Below are 26,070 nucleotides of genomic sequence, written 5' to 3'. Positions count from 1 at the left end.
GGAAGTTATAATTTGCCGGTTTTAGTTGTGCTACATGTCTCAAAAGTGTTTTAAAGCGAAGGCATATTTATTCCTGTGTGTTTTTTTAGAAAGTACGGCCTTTTTAAGTAATTTTGTGTACGAGAAAAGGCAGTAATTCCGAGTGGCATATTGAGCAGATCGTGACTAAAAAACTGGAGTGCATTAGACATCGATAAACTTAATAGTATGGCGAGCATTTTCATTTAAGAACAATCCGTGCTTAGTAGCTGTTCAGATTTCGGGATATATGTTGCCATAAACTTTCTAACTTGAATAAAAGGGTTTTTGCATAACTGTGTTAAGATTAGCACGGGCTTGGCAGTGAACGCGTACATTATCAAGGTTCAGAATATACCGAAGTTTTTCCAGTATTTCCACCTTTCATTCAAAATTGAGACCTATTCTTAGAATAGTTACGTTGTATGCAGCCTGGTGCGAGTTGCAGTACGGTAGATAGGTTTCTGCTCGGCTTTCATACCGGCGATCTGCTGCAACGAGTTCACGGGTAGTTGCAGGTAATGGACGAAAGGAACCGCGCCGCCGCAACGTCGAAGCAGTTCAGAGGCATACTGCTTTTGGTTCGATCAACAGGCGAGTATGTATAACTGCTTCGGGAACTCAAATGGTAATCCCTGGAAGACAGACGACGTCCTTCTCGCGAAATGCTACTGAGAAAATTTAGAGAACCGGTATTTGCGTCTGACTGCAGAACGGTTCTAGTGCCGCTAACGTACAATTCGTGCAAGCACCGCGAAAACAAGATAAGAAAAACTACAGGTCGTCTGAAGGCTTATCCCCTCGCTCTGTTTGTGAGTGGAAGAGGAAAGGAAATAACTGTTAGTGGTGCACGGTACCCTCAGCCAAGCGCCACACGGTGGCTTGCGGAGGATGTAGGAGTTGGTTTTAAGAAGCCTGGCAAAAAAAGAGGCAAGAAAAAATGTTTGTGTTATAAACAATCACTCTTACTTCTCCACATAGTTTCCTTTGAGGGACATACAGCTGGTCCAGCGATCCTCCAGCTTTTTCTTACCATCGGAAAAGTAGGTTCTATCAAACTCTGCAAAATACTCATTGACTGCAACTATACTTGCTCATTTGCTGAAAACTTTTTCCCAGCAAGCCAAAGTTTCAAGTTAGGGAATAGGGAGAAGTCACTTTGGGCAGCCGGCCGCGGTGGCCGTGCGGTTCTGGCGCTGCAGTCCGGAACCGCGGGACTGCTACGGTCGCAGGTTCGAATCCTGCCTCGGGCATGGGTGTGTGTGATGTCCTCAGGTTAGTTAGGTTTAAGTAGTTCTAAGTTCTATGGGACTTATGACCTAAGATGTTGAGTCCCATAGTGCTCAGAGCCATTTGCACAGCTTTGGGCATAGGGCACTTGAGGAACCAATTCATGCACTTTCGCCGTTGTTATCGCTGATGTGTGGGCTGGTGGATTCTCCAGGTGAAAGAGTACTTTTTTCAGCCAACGCAAGTATCAGGTGACCCAACAATAAAGCATAATAGGGTCCAGTTAGGGTTCTACCCACTTTCAAGTAAACTATGAGGATTATTCCTTGAGAATCACAAAAAAACAGTACCCATCACCTCAGCAGCTGTCAGAATGGTCTTTGCCTTCTTCGGTGCACTTCCACCAGCCTTTGTCCATCGTTTTGACTGCTGTTTTAACTCAGGTATGTAATGGTGGATCCAGGTTTCGTCAAGTTGCAAATCGGTGCAAAAACTGTATTGAAATGTTGTTCTGGATGCGCTTTTGGTCGACTGCGAGCAGTAGCGGCACCTACATCACACACAGCATCCTCATAGCCAATTCTTCGTGCAGGATATTATGCACTCGCTCAGTTGAGATGACTACAGTCTCAGCAATCTCAAGAATTTTTATTCGGCCGTCTTGCGTTACCACATCATGGATTTTGTCAACCATTTCCATTGTGTGGTGACCTCAATAGGACGACCGGAGCGCGCTTCGTCTTTAGTGCATGTCCGACCACTTTTACATTCATTAGTCCAAAGGTAAATGGTTTTCAATGATGGTGCAGAGTCCGCGTAAGCTTCATCCAGTTCTGTTTTGATTTATGCGGCATTCCAACTATTCAAATGAAAATGTTTGATAACAGCACGAAACTCGGTTCTCTTCATTTTCAGTTGCAGTCGACACACTGACCAATTAAGAAGGCTGTCACCGATCAACTATACATTTGTTGTTGTTGTTGTGGTCTTCAATCCTGAGACTGGTTTGATGCAGCTCTCCATGCTACCCTATCCTGTGCAAGCGTCTTCATCTCCCAGTACTCACTGCAACCTACGTCCTTCTGAATCCGCTTAGTGTATTCATATCTTGGTCTCCCTCTACGATTTTTACCCTCCACGCTGCCCTCCAATGCTAAATTTGTGATCCCTTGATGCCTCAGAACATGTCCTACCAACCGCTCCCTTCTTCTTGTCAAGTTGTGTCACAAATTCCTCTTCTCCCCAATTCTATTCAATACCACCTCATTAGTTATGTGATCTACCCATCTAATCTTCAGCATTCTTCTGTAGCACCACATTTCGAAAGCCGGCCGAAGTGGCCGTGCGGTTAAAGACGCTGCAGTCTGGAACCGCAAGACCGCTACGGTCGCAGGTTCGAATCCTGCCTCGGGCATGGATGTTTGTGATGTCCATAGGTTAGTTAGGTTTAACTAGTTCTAAGTTCTAGGGGACTAATGACCTCAGCAGTTGAGTCCCATAGTGCTCAAGCCATTTGAACCATTTTTTGAACATTTCGAAAACTTCTATTTTCTTCTTGTCCAAACTATTTATCGTCCACGTTTCACTTCCATACATGGCTACACTCCATAAAATTCTTTCAGAAACGACTTCCTGACACTTAAATCTATACTCGATGTTAACAAATTTCTCTTCTTCAGAAACGCTTTCCTTGCCATTGCGAGTCTACATTTTATATTCTCTCTACTTCGACCATCTTCAGTTATTTTGCTCCCCAAATAGGAAAACTCCTTTACTACTGTAAGTGTCTCATTTCCTAATCTAATTCCCTCAGCATCACCCGACTTAATTCGACTACATTCCATTATCCTCGTTTTGCTTTTGTTGATGTTGATCTTATATACTCCTTTCAAGACACTATTCATTCCGTTCAACTGCTCTTCCAAGTCCTTTGCTGTCTCTGACAGTATTACAATGTCATCGGCGAACCTCAATTTTTTTATTTCTTCTCCATGGATTTTAATACCTACTCCAAATTTTTCTTTTGTTTCCTTTACTGCTTGCTCAATATACAGATTGAATAACATCGGGGAGAGACTACAACCCTGTCTCACTCCCTTCCCAACCACTGCTTCCCTTCCCTTTCCTTATAACTACCATCTGGTTTCTGTACAAATTGTGAATAGCCTTTCGCTCCCTGTATTTTACCCCTGACACCCTTAGAATTTGAAAGAGAGTACTCCAGTCATCATTGTCAAAAGCTTTCTCTAAGTCTACAAATGCTAGAAACGTAGGTTTGCCTTTCCTTCTGCCCTCGGGAAAAATTACGGCTGTAGTTTCCCCATGCATTACATTGTTGAAATTCTTTATACGATCCTCGGAATAATCAAACTTACCAACCATGAAGGCGAAACAAACATGTTCCATTCTTTCGTGCAAATTTAGCGGACTCATCAAACCATCCTCGTATGTAGATGTAGGTGTACACTCCGCTTCTGCCTTATTTATCGAGTCAGTACTTCCTTACTGCCTAGGAAGTAGAAGAACATTTGCTACTAAGAGGGTGAATTGAATGATCATTAAAGTACCTTGGGGTACCGCAGGCTCCTGAGCTGCGGGTATTGCGGCCGTTCCACGTGCCCGGTTCCAGAGCCATACCAGGGGTAGCGCAGCTCGCCCACTGAGGAGTCATCGAACGTGGCAAACAGCAGGTAGCGGCCGTCTGGGCTCCACCACAGCGCGGCGCCGCTCTGCAGGATCTCCTCTGCAACGGCAACAGAAACAGTGCACTCTAATGACTTTACTCTGTGTAAAAGAGAGGGGGCTCTTCTTTGTATCTGATCCACATGTGTAAGACGTGTATATTTCTATTGTCTATTTTCAAATCACAATTTATGAAACATGTTTATACAGGGTGTTACAAAAAGGTACGGCCAAACTTTCAGGAAACATTCCTCACAGACAAATAAAGAAAAGATGTTATGTGGACATGTGTCCGGAAACGCTTAATTTCCATGTTAGAGCTCATTTTAGTTTCGTCAGTATGTACTGTACTTCCTCGATTCACCGCCAGTTGGCCCAATTGAAAGAAGGTAATGTTGACTTCGGTGCTTGTGTTGACATGCGACTCATTGCTCTACAGTACTAGCATCAAGCACATCAGTACGTAGCATCAACAGGTTAGTGTTCATCACGAACGTGGTTTTGCAGTCAGTGCAATGTTTACAAATGCGGAGTTGGCAGATGCCCATTTGATGTATGGTTTAGCACGGGGCAATAGCCGTGGCGCGGTACGTTTGTATCGAGACAGATTTCCAGGACGAAGGTGTCCCGACAGGAAGACGTTCGAAGCAACTGATCGGCGTCTTAGGGAGCACGGAACATTCCAGCCTATGGCTCGCGACTGGGGAAGACCTAAAACGACGAGGACACCTGCAATGGACGAGGCAATTCTTCGTACAGTTGACGATAACCCTAATGTCAGCGTCAGAGAAGTTGCTGCTGTACAAGGTAACGTTGACCACGTCACTGTATGGAGAGTGCTACGGGAGAACCAGTTGTTTCCGTACCATGTACAGCGTGTGCAGGCACTATCAGCAGCTGATTGGCCTTCACGGGTGCACTTCTGCCAATGGTTCATCCAACAATGTGTCAATACTCACTTCAGTGCAAATGTTCTCTTTACGGATGAGGCTTCATTCCAACGTGGTCAAATTGTAAATTTTCACAATGAACATGTGTGGGCTGACGAGAATCCGCACGCAATTGTGCAATCACGTCATCAACACAGATTTGCTGTGAACGTTTGGGCAGGCTTTGTTGGTGATGTCTTGATTGGGCCCCATGTTCTTCCACCTACGCTCAATGGAGCACGTTACCACGATTTCGTACGGGATATTCTACCTGTGCTGCTATAACATGTGCCTTTACAAGTACGACATAACACGTGGTTCATGGACGATGGAGCTCCTGCACATTTCAGTCGAAGTGTTCGTACGCTTCTCAACAACAGATTCGGTGACCGATGGATTGGTAGAGGCGGACCAATTCCACGCTCTCCTGACCTCAACCCTCTTGACTTTCATTTATGGGGGCATTTGAAAGCTCTTGTCTGCGCAACCCCGGTACCAAATGTAGAGACTCTTCGTGCTCGTATTGTGGACGGCTGTGATACAATACGCCATTCTCCAGGGCTGCATCACGCATCAGGGATTCCATGCGACGGAGGGTGGATGCATGTATCCTCGCTAACGGAGGACATTTTGAACATTTCCTGTAACAAAGTGTTCTGTTGCTGTGTGTTTTTATTGCATGATTAATGTGATTTGAAGAGAAGTAATAAGATGAGCTCTAACATGGAAAGTAAGCGTTTCCGGCACATGTCCACATAACATATTTTCTTTCTTTGTGTGTGAGGAATGTTTCCTGAAAGTTTCGCCGTACCTTTTTGTAACGCCCTGTATATTATTAATAGGATTAAGTAGGAATAATTAATATTTGTCATGCTGGAAAGAATTGTGGTAGCAGGGAATGTCTGCACGAAAGTAATGTTGACAAGAGAGACCGCAAATTGACATAATTTTAAAAAGGGCGGGAGAGACCGCGTATGGATACATTTTTAGAAAAGAGCGGGAAGGACCGCGCATTGATACATTTTGTAATGGTAGCAGGGATTGTCTGCACCAGAAAGCATTGTTGGCAGGAGAGACCGCACTTCAGCGTTTGTAGGACGTCAGTAGTAAGCGAGATGTGAAGCGAGTTGGTAGCAGGTCTGAAGCGAGAGGTTGAGAGGAGTAGTGTGCCTGCCAGCCACCAGCTATGATTTACAAGAGATTATAAACGGATGTACAGAGACATCAACTAACTATTATCATAAGAGGAACTAATATTATTGAATTATTGTCTTTGCGAATGAAGGTATGTTTGCGCAATGCTAGCTGTAAGATTATTGTAAAAAGTAAGTCCCATCTGAACGTTTGTAAAGTCATTTCATTACCAACAGTAAATATTTGAAGCGTTTTCAGAATATAATTAATTTTTGCCAGCAATGTTGCATTACTGATTATAATCCATCCCAATAACTATCAACATAAAACTTTGCAAAAATTTTATTGTTGTCAAGAAAAAGTGTAACTATGAATTACGTAACTTCAGTCAAATTAATTAAAGAATAACGTCAGCTTTGCTAGTAAAGAATAACGTCAGCTTTGGTAATAAATACAGCTACTTATTATGACAGCCAACCAGCAGTTAATAGAGTATAGTAAACCAGAGTAAGGATATTCATGTCGCAGTTCGATGTAGCATTCAGATGGCGATCCAGTAACAGTAAACAAAAAGGTAAGGAACAGTTTTGGGTTATTGCAGATAACGACTGAGGGCCACGACGACGACGCATTCTATGTTTCGTCGAAATAATCAGAAAATCGCTTTTAGTAAGCAGCAATTAAATTTGTATGCGGAGATTGAGAAAGAGAATAAATTTCAAAGGGAAGATTTCATTTGTTATTATTAAGCAAGAGATAGAAATCCTAAGGGAAGGTTACATAGGTTATTGTAAAAGGGAAGGTTATCATTAACAAAAGAGATATAGAGGAGACAGGAAGGTTTCACATGTAACTATAGTGTTCTCCCAAATAAATAAAAAAAACATAGCTGAAAAAAACAGTAAGAGGAAGGTGGGGAAAATAATAATCAAGACTACAATGAAAAAAAAAAAAAAATTGTGATGTATGGTGGATCGCGGAATTTCGACACCCCACATACTTTGTGAACAGTTGGTTGGATCAAAAGAAGTTTCCGGTAAACAAAGCAGACAATACATTAGTCACACCCAGAAGACATAATATTAATACCATGTAACACCGTCCGTAGCCTTGATACGGCCTCAATTTCGGGAGGAATAGAGTCCACGAGTGTCTTCGGGTATACTATACCCAACTGCACCCTCTCATTAATGGTGATGGTGAGGGCTGTCAAATTGCGAAGATGATGAATGAGATTTTCACTCTGCAGCGGGGTGTGCGCTGATATGAAACTTCCTGGCAGATTAAAACTGTGTGCCGGACCGAGACTCGAACTCGGGACCTTTGCCTTTCGCGGGCAAGTGCAACTTTGCAGAAGCTCTCCTGCGAACCTGCAGAACTAGCACTCTTGAAAGAAATTATATTGCGGAGACATGGCTTTGCCACAGCCTGGGAGATGTTTCCGGAATAAGATTTTCACTCTGCAGCGGAGTGTGCGCTGATATGAAACTTCCTGGCAGATTAGGAGAGCTTCTGTAAAGTTTGGAAGGTAGGACACGAGATACTGGCAGAAGTAATGCTGTGAGGACGGGGCGTGAGTCGTGCTTGGGTAGCTCAGTTGGTAGAGCACTTTCCCGCGAAAGGCAAAGGTCCCGGGTTCGAGGCTCGGTCCGGCACACAGTTTAATCTGCGAAGATGATGACTGCCACGTTTCACCTATCATGGCAAATAGTCTCAGAAATTTTCTGTGGAATTAAGATTTAGTAAATTAACAGAGCAATCGAACTGTGATACGGGCCTAACGTTCATCAAATCAGGAACATAGTGTGCGGCATTGTAAATACAATCAATCGGGCCCAACCGCTCGCTGGGTCATCCATCAGGCAATGGCATCATGTGGAAGCGGTATGGAATGCGGCACACCGCACACCCGCCGTTGTCGGGTGCTCCTGCCCTCGGTCGAGTAGTTCCTCATCTGTCATAACGAACATGTGCACCGTGTTCCAATGCTCAAGGAAAAATCTCTGGCAGTATCGGGAATCGAAAACAGATCCTCCACATGGTAGGCAGCCACACTGACCGTGAGCTGCGGAGGTGGATTGACTGGGAGTTAGGCAGACCACGATACTCTCATACATATATCCATACATACACTACTGCCCAATAAAATTGCTACACCAAGAAGAAATGCGGATGATAAACGGGTATTCATTGGACAAATATATTATACTAGAACTGACATGTGATTACATTTTCACGCAATTAGGGGTGCATAGATCCTGAGAAATCAGTACCCAGAACAACCACCTCTGGCCGTAATAACGGCCTTGGTACGCCTGGGCATTGAGTCAAACAGAGCTTGGATGGCGTGTACAGGTACAGCTGTCCATGCAGCTTCAACACGATACCACAGTACATCAAGAGTAGTGACTGGCGTATTGTGACGAGTCAGTTGCTCGGCCACCATTGTCCAGATGTTTTCAATTGGTGAGAGATATGGAGAATGTGCTGTCCAGGGCAGCAGTCGAACATTTTCTGTATCCAGAAAGGCCCGTACAGGACATGCAACATGCGGTCGTGCATTATCCTGCTGGATGTAGTGTTCTGCAGGGATCGAATGAAGGGTAGAGCAACGAGTCGTAACACATCTGAAATGTAACGTCCACTGTTCAAAGTGCCATCAGTGCGAACAAGAGGTGACCGAGACGTGTAACCAATGCCACCCCATACCACCACGCCGGGTGATACGCCAGTATAGCGATGACGAATACACGCTTCCAATGTGCGTTCATCGCGATGTCGCCAAACACGAGTGCGACCATCATGATGCTGTAAACAGAACCTGGATTTATCCGAAAAAAATGACGTTTTGCCATTCGTGAACCCAGGTTCGTCGTTGAGTACACCATCGCAGGCGTTCCTGTCTGTGATGCAGCGTCAAGGGTAACCGCAGACGTGGTCCCCGACCTGACAGTCCATGCTACTGCAAACTTCGTCAAACTGTTGGTGCAGATGGTTGTTGTCTTGCAAACGACCCCATCTGTTGACTCAGGGATCGAGACGTGGCTGCACGATCCGTTACGGCCATGCGGATAAGATGAATGTCATCTCGACTGCTAGTGGCACGAGGCCGTTGGTATCCAGCACGGCGTTGCGTATTACCCTCCTGAACCCACCGATTCCATATTCTGCTAACAGTCATTGGATCTCGACCAACGCGAACAGCAATGTCACGATACGATAAACCGCAATCGCGATAGGCTACAATCAGACCTTTATCAAAGTCGGAAACGTGATGGTACGCATTTCTCCTCCTTACACGAGGCATCACAACAACGTTTCACCAGGCAACGCCAGTCAACTGCTATTTGTGTATGAGAAATCGGTTGGTAACTATCCTCATGCCAGCACGTTATAGGTGTCGCCACCGGCGCCAACCCTGTGTGAATGCTCTGAAAAGCTAATCATTAGCATATCACAGCATCTTCTTCCTGCCGGTTAAATTTCACGTCTGTATCACGTCATCTTCGTGGTGTAGCAATTTTAATGGCCAGTAGTATATTACCAAAGTGTATAGACTGCGTGTGCGTGCCTGTGTGTGTGTGTGTGTGTGTGTGTGTGTGTCCTCATCTCCTCCTAAACCGCAGGGCCGATTTTAACCCAACTGGGGTCACTGTCAGGAGACAATGGCTGTGGGGGTAAGAACCATCAATATATCAAAGGAGTTGGGGTGGGAGTGAGAAAAGAAAGAGTAGTCCGCGACACATGAATGCCCAGACTTTATTCATTAAGTACTCGAGAATTAGAGCACTTAGCGATTTGCAACAAACTTTCAACGTAAATTCAAATCTTTAAGAAATTTTTTTCTCGCAGGAAAACTCTACAAAAGGATGAAAGGGAAAATACAGGGTGCGTCAAAAAAATGTATACATACTTTGAACTGTCATAGACAATTTATTTCCCGTTCTACAAGGTTAAATATCTGTGAGAAAGTAATGTTATGTTTCTTCAACAGGTGGCAGCAGTGGCAAGGAAGTAACTGCAACATGGCGGTAGTGCGTTTGAGCTTAGAAGCGCGGAAACAGATAATTAAGTGGTACTGGAAGTTTGAGAATGTAGCTGCGGTTCGAAGACAGTGGAAAAGTGAGTATGGTACAGAACCACCTTCAAGGTTAACAAGTACACGTCTACGAGACAAATTCGAAATTCATGGAACAGTGTGTGATGTGCATAAAGGTCGATCAGGGCGACCTCGTACAGCTACAAGTGATGATTCCACAACTGCGGTCTTGGAACTGTTTCAGCGTTCGCCTCAAAAATCTTCAAGTCAAGCGGCACGTGAGAGTAATGTAAGTGCTAATAAGTGTGCTACGCATTCTGAAGAAAGGAAAGTTTCGTGTGTACATTCCAAGGCTGGTGCAAAAGCTAAGTGACGACGATACAGATCGAATGTGAGAATTTTGTGAATGGGTTCAGGAGATGGTGAGACGTGAACCGGGATTTATGGGTAGCATAATTTGGTCGGATGAAGCCCAATTCAAACTCAGTGGAACTGTCAGTAGGCACGACTGTGTGTACGGGCTGAAGGTAATCCTCACATTACAGTGGAAAAGGCTGTGAATTTGCCTGGTGTAAATGTGTGGTGTGGTTTGTCTGCAAGCGGACTCATTGAGCCTTTCCGCTTTGAAGGTAGTGTTACTGGAGAAATGTACCTAACAATGCTTGCTGACTCCATATTCTCTACCATTCGTGCATTATACGGTAATGATGAGTTATATTTCCAACAAGATGGCGCCCCACCACACTATCATAGGAACGCACGAGCATACCTGGATCACAATGTGCCAGGCCAGTGGATAGGACGCAAGGGACCAATCGAGTTTCCTGCACGCTCTCCAGACCTCACGCCGCTGGATTTCTTCTTATGGGGCACAGTAAAAGATGAGGTGTTCAAATATAAACCACGTAACCTGGACACACTTTGGAATGAGATTCAGGCGGTGTGCGCAGAAATCTCATTGGACACTTTGGTACGATGTACAGAATCAGTGGAGACTCGTACTCAGAAATGTATTGATGCTGAAGGCCACCAGTTTGAACCTTAATCACATTCGCAAAGTACATTTATTTTTCCAATTGGACTTTAAGCTTTCCATTTCCAGAAAGTTAACATTGTAGAACGGAAAATAAATTTTCTATGACGCTTCAAAGTGTGTATACATTTTTTTGACGCACCCTGTATTTATCACTTACTTTTTTTCCGCTGTTCATGCACTGCGTGAGGTATGACACTATAATTTATTACTCCTTTACTGCAACCTGTATTCGCGACAATATGCACATATACCACGGAATGCAAATGCAAAATTATATCATTGTATGACACATAGTTCCCGAGATATGGCGTCGTAGACAACAAGGTGCCCGAAAAACTGCCGCATCCTGCACGACGTTTAAACACATTGCTTCTTTGCTACTAACTCTATTCGCAATAAATTTCGCAGACAGTATCCACATATGGCGCTGAACGTACTTATAATATCATAGTTCAGGAGATATGACGTAATAAATAATGAGATGCGAGAGAAACTATCGCGTCGTGCATATTTATACTTCGTTGCTGCTATCTCCATCTGTAACACATTTTGCAGACAGCACGCAGCAGATACCTTGAACTGGAACATCAATCTGGGCTGCATGCTTCCGGTGGCAAGAATTCGAAGTGCCAGAGCTAACCTGGTGGAGTGTATTTTATCTTTTGCATCGCGGACAGTGGTCCAGCAGCATGAAGGATGACTCCGAAATCACGAGTACAATTTTTAAACAGAATAGTCCTTCCCATCCTTGCCGCTTCCACTCTGCTCCCAAATTCATTACCCAAAACCTTGTTTACCCTGATCGTGTCCTCAAGATTCGATTATCTCAAGATTTTACCGTCTTCGATGCTGAATTACATGCGATCTTGAGGGCTCTGGAGTAGATGAGATGTATTGTATCTGCTAAATTTCCCGTCTAATCCAATTCCCTGAGTGCCCTTAACTTTGTAAAACACTCGCACGCAGTAAATTAAGTAATCCAGGATATCTAGGACGTCCTCCTCTACCAACGCTAGGGAAGGAGGTGACTTTTTGTCGGATTCCAGAGCGTATGGTGTAACAACAACGACGCTGTACTATTGTACATATAAGTAAATTTTTTTTCCATTTGATTTTTCGATAAACTAGTGTAATTGATGTTCTGATTTCATTTCTTTTTTGTTTCATGTCATTGTGTTAAGAAAACTGGAAACAAGTTTCAATGTGAAGATTAACGTTTATGTCAAATTTAAGCAATATTGTAATAGAATTGAAATGTAACAAATGTTGAGACTGTTGTAAGATGTTTAAAAATTGTAACTGTGCGTCTGGTCCATACGTAGGCAATATGTTATGAAATGTAGAATGCAAAACCTCGGGTGAATACCCTGTCTGTAAGGGAGCGGTAAAAGTTGGATGGCAGGCGAGCGCGGGAAAATGCGCGCGGGCACTGCACGGCACAACGGGCTCAGCAGTAGTTGGAGTTTGGCATTGGTCTGAGCAACACCTTCTGGAGCGAGGAGGCTCTCCTGGAAGACGTAGTTTCACTGAGCCTCGGGTATGCTGTTCCAACGCCCACACAGCATGGCAAAATTCCATAGGCACTAAATGGAAAAGTATTGCGACGCTAAGAAGAATTATAGTGCCCATACGTCAAGAGCCATAGCTGTGGTTGTATGTGTGCTCTGTGCCTCGCCATCTCGCCGCTCGCCAACCGCCGCATCGATACAAGCAGGTTGAAACTTTTAGTACTGTAATCGTATGGACCATAGAGTGAACTGATCAATAATAACCTAAATTTTTCCAGAACTTTCCCCTCATTTAATTATCCTCACAACTAACCTAGACAGGGTCCTTTCCAAATGTTGTGCAATCCGAGTGTCCCGAAATGAAAAATTAGATTTTGTGTTAATAATAATTACTTGCAGACCTAGTTATGTTAGAATGGTGTTTAAAGAACTGTTTTGTTAATGAACCAGTAAATGAATAACGAAGGTCTAGCGGAGTTGAAAGATAACTTTAATATTGATATAGTAATGAAGTTTAATTATTTCGAGACAGATATAACGGTATTTAAATGAGAAGTAAATAAGATAAAAAGAGTAGTAACTCATATACTGAAAATCTTGAACGCATGATAATTTCAGTAATCAATTTTTTTAATATAGTGATCATAACATTTTCAGGGTCCCCCCCCCCCCCCCTTTACTCATTTGAATTCTGAAGTGTTCCACATTGGTTTGACCAGCAAAAGTTAAAGTCGATATATAAGTCAAAATTTATCTGTGTTTATCTTTGTCAAAATTGACATTGTGTGTGTGTTTCGAAAGTGCTATTTCTAGGGTAACCTATGCCCGATTTTAATCAGATCAATAGACATTACGAAGTTTTGTAGTATACATTATAGTGTAGTGTTATGTATTCATGGTTTTTCCATATCAGTACAGAACGTGAAACTATCAGTTCAATAGATTTTCTGGTTCTAAATTTTATTATATTATGCAGTGTTACTACGTGTTGTTTTGCATGAATATACATCAAGTTGTACAGGGAAGAAACTCAGTTAATGCCTAATTAGGCTGGCGACCGTATTATTATCAAATTGGTAGCATCTTCAGTTTGCTTTTGGTACATACTGGCGTGTAATTGCATTTTGAACTTACTTAACGGATCATTGTCATTACAGAGTGGGTGTAAGTCTGATTTGCCACCATTCAGGTACACGCGGTCGATATCTGTAAGAAAATCCTTTCTCATAAGGTGAACCCCGCTCAATTACCATAGCACAGGCTTTTACGATTATTGTGTACCCCCCGCGCACGTTACAATGGGTATTAAGGGAAACGAAATGGCGGATGTGGCAGCCAAGAAGGTGTATCGTGACAGACAGTTCAGTATATCATGCTTCTACATGCTGTTGAGGTACAGAGTGGTGCGTAGATGGGAAACAGAATGGTGGGAAGTGCCAGACAATAAGCTGCGCCTAGCAAAGTCAACAGCGCGTCCGTGGCGTACCTCCTTCCAGTCAGGCAGGCGGGATGGGGTCCTTGTCACTCGCCTTTGCATAGGACACAGCCATATGGCGCATGGCTTCTTGCTGCAGCGAGAAGACCTCCGATATGTGGTGCTTGTGTCGTAGACTAAGCTGTATAATCAAATCAGAGGGAGGCCGACAGATTTGCCCACCATTTCAACTGACACTGACACGAATGTGGTACGACTTTTAAACGTTTGTGAAATACGAGGGTTGTCCAGAAAGTAAGTTTCGATCGGTCGCGAAATGGAAACCACTCGGAAAATCCGGTAAAGCTTTGCACAGATGTGTTGGGCAGTGTCTCCCGTATGCCCGTCGGTTGTGTGGCGTCGCTCTTTTCAGTGAACAGTGAGGACGTAAAAATGTTTAGGGAATAGCGTCTGCCGCCAAGTATGAGGGCCTGGTTAGAGATTTCGCCTGTGTCATGCAGCCCCTTCTTCACGCCAATTCTCGGCCGCACACTGCAGGGGCAATGAAGATGCTCCTGCAGCGTTTCCGATGAGAAGTGTTTGATCACCCACAATACAGTCCGTAATTGTCTCCTCCTGAGTCTCATATCTGCGCACAAGAAGGCTGGCTATGAAGGCAAATTTTTTCCACAGAAAACGAGCTGCAGACCAGTGCAGATAACTGGCCGAAAGCACAGCCAGCTGCTTGCTGTGACGAGAATATTGGGAAGTTGATACAACACTACGACAATTCTCGAAGTTGGAGCGGCGACTTTGTAGAGAAGTAGGTGGAAGGTGTACGTAACTGTTTGCAAATAATACGTTTCTGGCTATCACTGTGGTTTCCATTTCGCGACCGATTGGAAATTACTTTCTGGACAACCCTCGTATCCGAATTATTTCCTAAACTCTTAGGGAGAAGTTTTTTATCTGTTACCAGGGTGGATAATCCAAGTTCTCTGTAAATTATCAGCCTGTCATATTTTCCTCTGTAGCTACTTTAGCTATTAATTTAATTTTAAAAACGAACAGCCTCAGTTGCAGTTGGTTTTTAAAATTAAAATTAATATTCATACAGTCGCTGACAGGGCGCGAAATGTTGAAAATATTTACTTTAGCTATCCTCTTAACTCACTTCTGTTATAGGTGCCAGTTTTAGAACATCTGCTCACTTTAAAACTGCCTTCATATGTGTGAGATAACGTGAATGTGCGGATGATGGTGAGGTTGGGAGTGAGAGAGTGTATTTGCGTAACATTTACTCTTCCTAGTATTACGACGCTTTAAACACAGAGGTTTTTATTAATATTTCTAAGGACGCTGATAACCTGGAGGTTGACCGCCCATAAACCACAAAGACACACACATTCTTTCCACGATTTCGTGTTTTCTTAAAATATTCCAGCTGCGGTGACAGTTGCTTCTAGGGAAGCGGTTATTTTGATCACTGGAACAGTGTGAGATGTAAATGAAGTCACGCATACCCACATGTTGAGAAAGAGGCGTACACCTACACGCAATCTTCTTCTGGCGTGTGGGGCAAACACAGACGCACGGCAACTAGAAGCAAGGCACACAGGTGTAAACGCACCTTTATGTATTCTGCGACAGAGCTCCGAAGGCGTAGACGGTCTTGGTTCAGTCCTACGCTGTTGAGAATGGTTTACACAGACCAACTGGAGGGAAGTTTTAGTTTTTTCTCGTTGATCTAGTCGAATTTTGGGGAAGGGATACACTCATACAAACGACTCCGAAAGTATTGTTTCCAAATCACATTTGGTTGAGCTTTAATTTGTCAGTTGACCTTAAAAATTCGAAGGCATGACAATGAGGCAAGAAATACATTAACACGATACGATGTGAAGCTTTGTAAGCGAACGAAGTTCGGTAGATGGCATCAAAGACGGAAAAGCGTTCTTTAAAGTTTATTCTTTTTGTCTCCAGTTTGAGGAATATTAATCAACGTTTTTATTTTTGTTAGCTGCTATCTAACAGAATTCGCTCATTCTTGTTTCTTTTCCAATTTCAGTTTTTAATTTTCATTGTCCACCTAACATAACAGAAAAATATCTTTTGCGGATCATTTCTAGCTTTGTTTCCTAACTCGTTCAGCAAGCTGGATTTAATCGTATGTAGATGCTATGTGGCAAGAAATTCGTACTAGGTTGCATTTATCTTCTTATTCTTCCTCAGGGTCTGTCTCAAAATGTAGCCGGGTCTGGTCTTTTGGCTTCCTGTCTCCACTTGGCGCCATCTTGTGTCGGCCCACTATCTTCGGGTCTATATGGAGACTTGACCTTCCAGTACGTCGTTTATCATCGACTGTCAACGAAAAGCCACGTTTTGTTGTTGCTTTTTGATTTACTCGAAGTACACAGTCTGATCAAAAGTATCCGGACATCCCTGTGTAAAGTATAACTGATCACTAGACGTCACGAGTGGTGTCAGTATAAAACGAGATGGAGAGTATTGTGTTGTCAGCAGAGGAGCAGTAATAGTAGAACGGGTCGGTCAGGACAGCTCAGTGACTTCAAATGTGGACTGGTCACTGAATGTAACTAAAGTGAGGGACATTTCAGCCGTTCTAAAGTTGCCCTAGTCGACTCTTGGTGATGTTATTGTGAAGTGTAAACGCGAAGAAACAACTTCAGCTAACACCTATTTTCGACCTATTTTGTATCTGCATCGATATTTCTATGTCAATTTGTAGTGTTGCTTACATACAATGTTGTATCTGACATGGAAATTCTTTGACTATGTAAACATATTTCAGTTATGTGAACTTCTGAACGATGTTATTTAAACTGTGCTTGTGGATTTAAATGATTGTTATACGAGGTATGTCCACAAAGTAAGTTCCGTTTGGTTGTATAAAACAAACGTGTACAGATACAGAAAAAATATTTATTGATAGAAGGTTGCCGCCTGTGTATTCAACCATGTGGTAACATGTTCTTTCAGCTCATCATCGTTGAAGTGTTGACCAACAAGGACAGATTTTAGGTGTAAGGAGAGATGAAAGTCGCTAGGAGCGAGGTCCGGGCTGTACGGAGGATGATCTAACGCGTCCCAGTGAAATTCCCGTCAAGAGTTGTTTGGTCACATTCGCCGTGTATGTCGGGCATTATCGTGAAAATAAACAACACCTTTTGACAGTGACCCTCGGCGCTTGTTCTGTATTGCACGGCGCAATTTATTAATGGTCTCGCAGTAACCATGTGCATTGATTGTTTGGCCTCGTGGTAAGAAATCAATCAGCAAAATGCCTTTTCTGTCCCAAAAAACGGTGCTCATGACTTTTCGAGGTGCCAAGATTTGTCTCGGCTTAACCTTCGTTTGGGATGAAGTTTGCCTCCATTCCATTGATTTCCATTTTGTTTCAGAGGGTTCGTATGATACCCAAGTTTCATGCCCCGTGACTATCCGAGAAAGAAAATCATCGTCTTCTTCATTGTTGCGTGTTAAGAACTGAAGTGCACTGCCGATCCGTTGTTTTTTGTGTTGTTCAGTAAGAATTTTGGGTACCCAAAGTGAGCAAAGTTTTCGAAATTTCAGTTTTTCAGTAAAAATTTCGTGAATTATAGTGAGATTTGTGGAACTTCCACAGCAAGGGCACTAAGTATAAACTTACGGTTGTGCTTAATCTTCTCTTCAATTGTGTGAAGCAGTTCATCAGTAACCACAGACGGGCGTCCACTTTGTTCTTCATCGTGCACTTGATCACGTCCTTCATTGAACAGTCAGGCCCATCTTCTAACCATTGAATCACTCATAGCATTTTGTCCATAAACTTCGCAGATTTGCCGATGATTTCCTTTGGTTTAACTTTCTTTGCATTTAGAAAACGAATCACAGATCTGATTTCACACGTGGTGTCGTTTTCAATTACGGCTCACATTATAAAGAAGCACTACAAAGCACACGTCGGCAACAGCGATCTGAAAATGGAGTTCTTGTCTTCTCCTTGACTCAGAGTAACTGCAACGCATGCTCGGAACTGCGATCGTAGTGCTGCCACGGATAGAAATAGAAACGGAACTTACTTTGTGGACGACCCTCGTATAATATCAAGACTAGGCAGGCCTTATTTACTGACGGACATGGCCGGCCGGAGTGGCCGAGCGGTTAAAGGCGCTACAGTCTGGAACCGCACGACCGCTACGTCGCAGGTTCGAATCCTGCCTCGGGCATGGATGTGTGTGATGTCCTTAGGTTAGTTAGGTTTAAGTAGTTCTAAGTTCTAGGGGACTTATGACCACAGCAGTTGAGTCCCATAGTGCTCAGAGCCATTTGAACCATTTGACGGACATGGACAGTCAAACATGGTGACTGGTGTAGAAAATCTCATTAAACCAACATAAGGGATCACACATTAATTCCAGAGTGCTACCAGCACTCCACCTGGTACAATGACTGCGCATAGGGAGTCGAAAAGAATTGGGTACAGTGGTAGAGAAGCTACTCATAAGTCACAGATTTTTGTACTCGATGCTAAACTGCACTTGAGGTGATGTAGAGGGCGACGCCACTGGATAGGGGATGACCGGAAACGAGTGATTTAGAGTGATGGTGGAAGTTTTTGGGCTTGGTGAATGCCTGAAGGACGTTACCTGCCATCGTATGTAGCGCCAACAGTGGAGTACGAACGATGTGGAATTACGGTATGGGGATGTTTCTGGTGTTTAGTGTGTGTTCCCCTTACTGTAGAGTATTATGTACTGCGTAGAGTAGAGGAACATTTTGGAGACGATGATTGTATCAGCATGACAGTGAAAACTATCATAAAGTAGCATATGTGAGACAATGATTTGTGAAGAATAGTATTCCTGAAATGGACTGGCCTGCCTAGAGCCCTGACCCGAACCCAGTGGAACCCCTTTGGCACCAAGTAGAACGTTTCATGGCGCTCCTGAGCCTAGTGTCCAGCATCACTGCCTTCTTCGATCTTGGGAAGGAATGGGCTGCCGTCCCTCCACAGATAATCAGACACCTCACTGAAAGCACCCCAGCAAAGTTCAGATCATACACTGACGTGAAAAAAGCCACGGAATACCTCCAAATGTTGTGTGGGACCTCCTTCTGCTCGGTGTAGTCCAGCAACTCGATTTGGCAAAGACTCAACAAATCATTGGAAGTCCCACACAGAGATATTTAATCATGCTGACTCTATAGCTGTCCATTATCGCAAAAATGTTGCCGGTGCAGGATTTTGTGCACGAACCGACTTATCGATTGTGTCCGATAAATGTTCGATTGGATTCATGTCGGGCGATGTGGGTGGCCGAAACATTAGCTCGAATTGTTCAGAATGTTCTTCAAACCAATCGCGAACAATCGTGGCCTTGCGATATGATATCGTTGTTTGTGAACATGAAGTCCGCAAAAGGTCTCCAGGTAGCCGAACATAACCATTTCCAGCCAATGGTCGGTGCAGTTGGACCAGAGGATCCAGTTACTTCCATGTAAACACAGCCCATACCATTACATTGCACAGTTCCTTGTTGACAACCTAGGTCAATAGCTTCGTGGCGTCTGCGTCACTCTTGAACCCTACCATCAGCTCTTACCAACTGAAATCGAGACTCATCTGACAAGGCCACGATTTTCCAGTTGTCTAGGGTCCAAGTGATACGGTCACGAACCCAGGGGAGGCGCTGCAGACGATGTTGTGCTGTTAGAAAAGGCACTCGCTTCGGTCGTCTGCTGCCACAGCCAATTAACGCCAAATTTCACTACACTGTCCTAAGGAATAAGTTCGACATACACTATGTGATCAAAAGTATCCGGACACCTGGCTGAAAATGACTTACAAGTTCGTGGTGCTCTTCATCGGTATTACTGAAATTCAATATGGTGTTGGCCCATCCTTAGCCTTGATGATTGCTTCCACGCTCGCAGGCATAAGTTCATTCAGGTGCTGGCAGGTTTCTACATCTACATCTACATCCATACTCCGCAAGCCACCTGACGGTGTCTGGCGGAGGGGACCTTGTGTACCTCTATCGGTTCTCCCTTCTATTCCAGTCTCGTATTGTTCTTGGAAAGAAAGATTGTCGGTATGCCTCTGTGTGGGCTCTAATCTCTCTGATTTTATCCTCGTGGTCTCATCGCATATACGTAGGAGGGAGCAATATACTGCTTGATTCCTCGGTGAAGGTATGTTCTCGAAACTTCAACAAAAGCCCGTACCGAGCTACTGAGCGTCTCTCTTGCAGAGTCTTCCACTGGAGTTTATCTACCATCACCGTGACGCTTTCGTGATTACTAAATGATCCTGTGACGAAGCGCGCTGCTCTCCGTTGGATCTTCTCTCTCTCTCTTCTATCAACCCTATCTCGTACGGATCCCACACCGGTGAGTAGTATTCAAGCAGTGGGCGAACAAGTGTACTGTAACCTACTTCCTTTGTTTTCGGACTGCATTTCCTTAGGATTCTTCCAATGAATCTAATTCTGGCATCTGCTTTACCGACGATTAATTTTATATGGTCATTCCATTTTAAATCACTCCTAATGCATACTCCCAGATAATTTATGGAATTAACTGCTTCCAGTTGCTGACCTGCTATATTGTAGCTAAATGATAAAGGATCTTTCCTTCGATGTATTCGCAGCACATTACACTTATCTACATTGAGATTCAATTGCCATTCCCTGCACCATGCGTCAATTCATGCAGATCCTTCTGCATTTCAGTACAATTCTCCATTGTTACAACCTTTCGATATACTACAGCATCATCCGCAAAAAGCCTCAGTGAACTTCCGATGTTATCCACAAGGTTATTTATATATACTGTGAATAGCAACGGTCCTACGACAACCCCTGCGGTACACCTGAAATCACTCTTACTTCAGAAGACTTCTCTCCATTGACAATGACATGCTGCGTTCTGTTATCTAGGAGCTCTTCAATCCAATCACACAATTGGACTGATAGTCCATATGCTCTTACTTTGTTCATTAAACGACTGTGGGGAACTGTATCAAACTCCTTGCGGAAATCAAGAAACACTACATCAACCTGGAAACCCGTGTCTATGGCCCTCTGAGTCTCGTGGACGAATAGCGCGAGCTGGGTTTCACACGATCGAATTTTTCGAAAACAATGCTGATTCCTACGGAGTAGATTTCTAGTCTCCAGAAAAGTCATTATACTCAAACAAAATACGTGTTCCAAAATTCTACAACTTCTGGGGGAATGGCAGCCCATTCTTCACGGAGTGCTGCGCTGAGGAGAGATATCGATGTCTGTCGGTGAGGCCTGTCACGAAGTCGGCGTTCCAAAACATCCCAGAGGTGTTCTATAGGATTCAGGTCACTACACTGTGCAGGCCAGTCCGTTACAAGAATGTTATTGTCGTGTAACCACTCCACCACAGGCCGTCTATTATGAACAGGTGCTCGATCGTGTTGAAAGATGCAATCGTCATTCCCGAATTAATCTTCGACAGTGAGAAGTAAGATGGCGCTTAGAACATCAACGTAGGCCTGTGCTGTGATAGTGCCACGCAAGTCAACAAGGGGTGCAAGTACCTCCACGAAAAACATGACCACACCATAACACCACGGCCTCCGAATTTTACGGTTGGAGCTACACAATCTGCAGAAGACGTTCACCGGGCATTCGCCATGCCCACACCCTGCCACCGTATCGCCACTTTGTGTACCGTGATTCGTCAGTCCACACAACGTTTTTCCACTGTTCAGTCGTCCAATGTTTACGATCATTACACCAAGTGAGACGTCGTTTGGCATTTATCGGCGTGATGTGGGGCTTACGAGCAGCCGCTCGACCATGAAATCCAAGTTTTCTCACCTCCCGTCTAACTGTCATAGTACTTGCAGTGGATCCCGATACAATTTGGAGTTCCTGTGTGATCGTCTGGATAGATGTCTGCCTATTACACATTACGACCCCTCTTCAACTGTCAGTCAACAGACGAGGCCGGTCTGTACGCTTTTGTGCTGTACGTGTTCCTTCACGTTTCCACTTCAATGTCACACCGGAAACAATGGACCTATGGATGTTTAGGAGTTTGTAAATCTCGCGTACAGACGTGTGACACAAGTGACACCCAATCACCTGACCACATTCGAAGTCCGTGAGCTCCTCGGAGCGCCCCATTCTGCTCTCAAATGGTTCAAATGGCTCTGAGCACTATGAGACCTAACATCTGAGGTCATCAGTCCATTCTGCTCTCTCACGATGTGTAATGACTACTGAGGTCGCTGATATGGAGGACCTGGCAGTAGGTGGCAGCCCAATGTACCTAATATGAAAAACGTATGTTTTTGGGGTTGTTCGGATACTTTTGATCACATAGTATACGTCCCATATTGATTTATGTGGTTATTTCACGCTGTGTTTCTCGTTGTTAGCACTGCTCATGCGGTTATTTCACGCTGTTGTTCACGTTGTTAGAACTGCTGTCGGTCGTTAAGTGAAGGCCGTGGGCCACTGCCTTGTCGGTGGTGAGCGGTAACGCCTGAAACGTGATATTCTCGGCAAACTCTTGACATTATGGCGCTCAGAATATCGAATTCCCTAACGATTTCTGAAATTGTACGTCCTATGCTCCAACTACCGTTCCGCATTCGAAATCTGTTAATTCTCGTTGTGCGGGAATAATCACGTCGGAAACTTTTTAACAATTAGTAGAGTGCAAAGGACAGCTGCATCAACGGAATTCCATTTTATGCCTTGTACACGAGATACTACCGCCATCTTTATATGTGCGTATCGGTATCCGATGACTTAAGTCACCTCTGTGTAAAGGCGAAAGGTGTAGACACCCGTTTTAATTCATGTCAGCTAATAGGTGTCTGAATAATTTTTGTAAGATGGTGTTCGGAGAGTATATAGCTAACGTTGTGTTGGTCTCTCAGTAGATCATTGATAATCAGCTTTCAACGAAGTGATTACGTAGGCTTTCCCGGCGTAATAAGTCTTCAAAGTCTCTTCGGGTTTGCTGCCGGATCCTAAAATCAACTTGACTCGATATTTCGGCGATCCCAAAAATCTATTAAGAGCATCACGTCCATGCGGCCAGGCGAAAAAGGTATCATTCACGTATCTCCAGAAGCACTTTGGTTGCTTTTTGGACCACTTCAACTGTCTTCATCCCCGCATCATATTTACTATGGAGGTTGAAAATGATGGGATGCTTCCATTTTCAGACGTTATGGTTTATAAAAAAAACAGATGGTACTTTGGGACACAGTGCTCACCGAACGCCGACGCACACAGATTGGTATCTGCATCCTAAGAGTTGTCATCCACCACAGCAACGCAGTGGTGTCCTTAGGAGTTTGGTACGGAGAGCATATGCCATTTCCGACGCTGATAACTTAACCCAAGAACTTGCGCATTTGATGGCTGTTTTTAAGGAAAATGGATACTCCGAGAAGCAGATTCGTCGGACTATGGAGTTTGGACCATCTCCGGAGGTGCATGAAGAGGAACATAGATCTGTGGCCTTCTTCCTTATGCTGGAGGCTTATCGTTTAAGATTGGACCAATTTTAAGGAATTTTAACATTAAGAGTGTGTTCCGTCCACCTTCTAACATTAGGGCTCTGCTCGGCTCTGTGAAAGATGATTTAGGGCTTAGGAAACCCGGTGTGTACAAACTTCCGTGTCAATGTGGGAAAGCTTACATTGGTCGTTCGATTCGCACAGTGCATGACAGGTGTATGGAACATCGCCGTCATACGAGGCTTCAACAGCCGGAAAAATCGGCAGTAGCAGAACACTGCCTAAATGAGGGACACAGTATGAAATTTGATGAAGCTGTGGTAGTTGCCAACATTTCCGGTTTTTGGAACAGTGTCTATAAAGAGGCGATTGAAATTAGGTTGGCTGATAATTTAATCAACAGAGACAATGGGTTTCCTCTTAGCAAGACGTGGAATCCTGTATTATCTCGCATCAAAACTGAACGTCCTTCGATGCGGCCTTAATTGAGATATATCGTTGCCAGCAGTGTTTCACTAAGGGCGGCGCACACCTCCCTGTCTTGGAAGGCAGAAACCGCGATGGGCGGCGCATGCGCCGTGTACTGAACGGTGGCCTGTATAGGACGTCGATTTGCAACCTGGCGTCAGTTCTCAGCGGGACTCATCAGCAGAAGCAGCGTTTTCCTGAAGATGGCGACCAGTTGGATCGTCGAAATATCGAGTCAAGTTGATTTTAGGATCCGGCAGCAAACTCGAAGAGACTTTCAAAAGCTTTCAACGAAAACTCGCGTTTTGCTATGGTTTCTTGATCTGCTCAAAGTGTGCGTTCATGCCATTGTAGACAGCTACGCGCACCTACATACATATCTCTTGTCATGTATGAGACAAATACAGGGTACAATCACGTTAATGTGATTGCCTCTCACGTTCGATGTCACGTGCGATAAACACTTACAGATGGTAGCTAGGAAGAGGAGTACTCAGACAGTTTTACTTTGCATACATGCAATAGATACGACCAACTGTCAGAGTTGAGTGGAGAGGAGCCTCGTGTAGCCGTAGATGTAGGTAACTTGCAGCAGTCCTCAGCAATTAGGAGTCCTAGGTTAGCTGCAAAGTCTAGCAGAAAGAAGGTTCTGCTGCTAGGTAGTTCCCACGGTAGAGGTGTGGGCCAGCAGTTGCAGGAAGTGTTGGGGAGTGAGTACCAGGTCACCAGCATTGTGAAGCCTAGTGCAGGGTTGGCTCAGGTGACTGAAAGCATAGGGGAGTTATGTAAGAATTTTACGAAAGAGGATCAGGTAGTGATAGTGGGTGGAGCAGGGAACAGTCTCGATAGGGACGGGGAATATGATTTCAGTGGTGACTTGGTTAAGATAGCTACTCAAACTGGTGGTACTACTGTGCATTTCGTGCAACTGTTTCAGCGTCATGATCGGCCTCACCTTAATGCGGCTGTTAGGCGCGCTAATGTGGGGCTGGGGAGGGCACTGATGGCGGAGGGCATGGATCACATCTCAGTGGTGCCAGTTGGATCTATCAGTAGATGGAGTTTCACCAGGCATGGCCTGCACCTCAATGGGTATGGGAAGGGGAGGCTGGCTAAGCTTATAGGTGACAGTGTAGTGCGTGGTGGCGGTGGTAGTGGTATCACTCATGGAAAAATTCCTATAGTAGTTGGTGCTAGAGCTGCACCTTTTTTAGACTGAAGTCAGCTGATAGGTATACCTGCTTAAAGGAAGTGCCTCTAACTAAGGGCGCACCTCCAGAGGATGTAATGTTTCCAAGTAGAGAAGGAATTAGCATATTTCATCAAAATATAAGAGGTATTAGAGATAAAGTTAGTGAACTGCTAATAGGTGTTAACTCTGAAATTATTGGTATATCAGAACACCACTTAAATAATTTGATAATACAGAGGCTTCCTTTACCAGGCTACAGATTAGCTGGCTGTTTCTCAAGGAGTTCCTTGCGGGGTGGGGGAGTGGCTCTGTACGTAAAAAAACAGTATTTCATTTGAGTCCATAGACGTATCACGACACTGCACTGAACAGATATTTGAAAGTTGTGCAGCATTAGTTGAATTTAGTGAAACTAAACTTCTAATTGCTGTTGTTTATAGGTCCCCTAACTCCGACTTCGGAGCTTAATATTTTCTTTATTAAAAAAAAAAAAAAATATGTCGAAGTGTCTTACTTCATGAGTTTTATTCGTTTGAATGTAATTTTTTGAAATATCTAGTGCTTTTTCTCTTCATTATAATCATAATAAGTTTTCGGTTTTTCTAATTTTGTCCTCCAATATTTCTTTTCACAGCAATTGAAAAGAATGAAAAAGTACACATAGAATATTCATGTTATCTGTTGTGTTTGTTTATCTTCTCTTCCGCAGTCGCTGTTTTACTATTCGTATTGACATATATTCTTTTGGGACAGTATTAAAAGTATTATTTAGAGCAGAATTTCGGCTCGTACGTTGCCGAGCTACTTGACTGTCTGACGCAATTCTTTGCTTCGCTGCTTTGGCAACATCATCATATTCAATGTTTTCGTCGATTGATCTATGTTTTGGCAAGTATTTGCTGTCCG

General features: G+C 43.9%; 1 protein-coding gene across 1 annotated transcript in view; it reads right to left on the bottom strand.

Moving 5' to 3' along the window:
* Nucleotides 1-26,070, bottom strand: part of LOC124619544 (inactive dipeptidyl peptidase 10-like) — a 380,569-nt gene that overhangs the window by 134,686 nt on the left and 219,813 nt on the right. The window contains exon 7 of the mRNA XM_047146009.1: nucleotides 3,816-3,991. Coding sequence (XP_047001965.1) covers nucleotides 3,816-3,991 — 176 coding nt within the window. The remainder of the gene's footprint in view (nucleotides 1-3,815; nucleotides 3,992-26,070) is intronic.

Source organism: Schistocerca americana, chromosome 6 (assembly GCF_021461395.2).
Source record: "Schistocerca americana isolate TAMUIC-IGC-003095 chromosome 6, iqSchAmer2.1, whole genome shotgun sequence".
NCBI classification, from domain to species: Eukaryota; Metazoa; Arthropoda; class Insecta; order Orthoptera; family Acrididae; genus Schistocerca; species Schistocerca americana.
The sequence above is the reverse complement of the archived record's forward strand: the minus strand, read 5'-3'. Positions and strand labels throughout refer to the sequence as shown.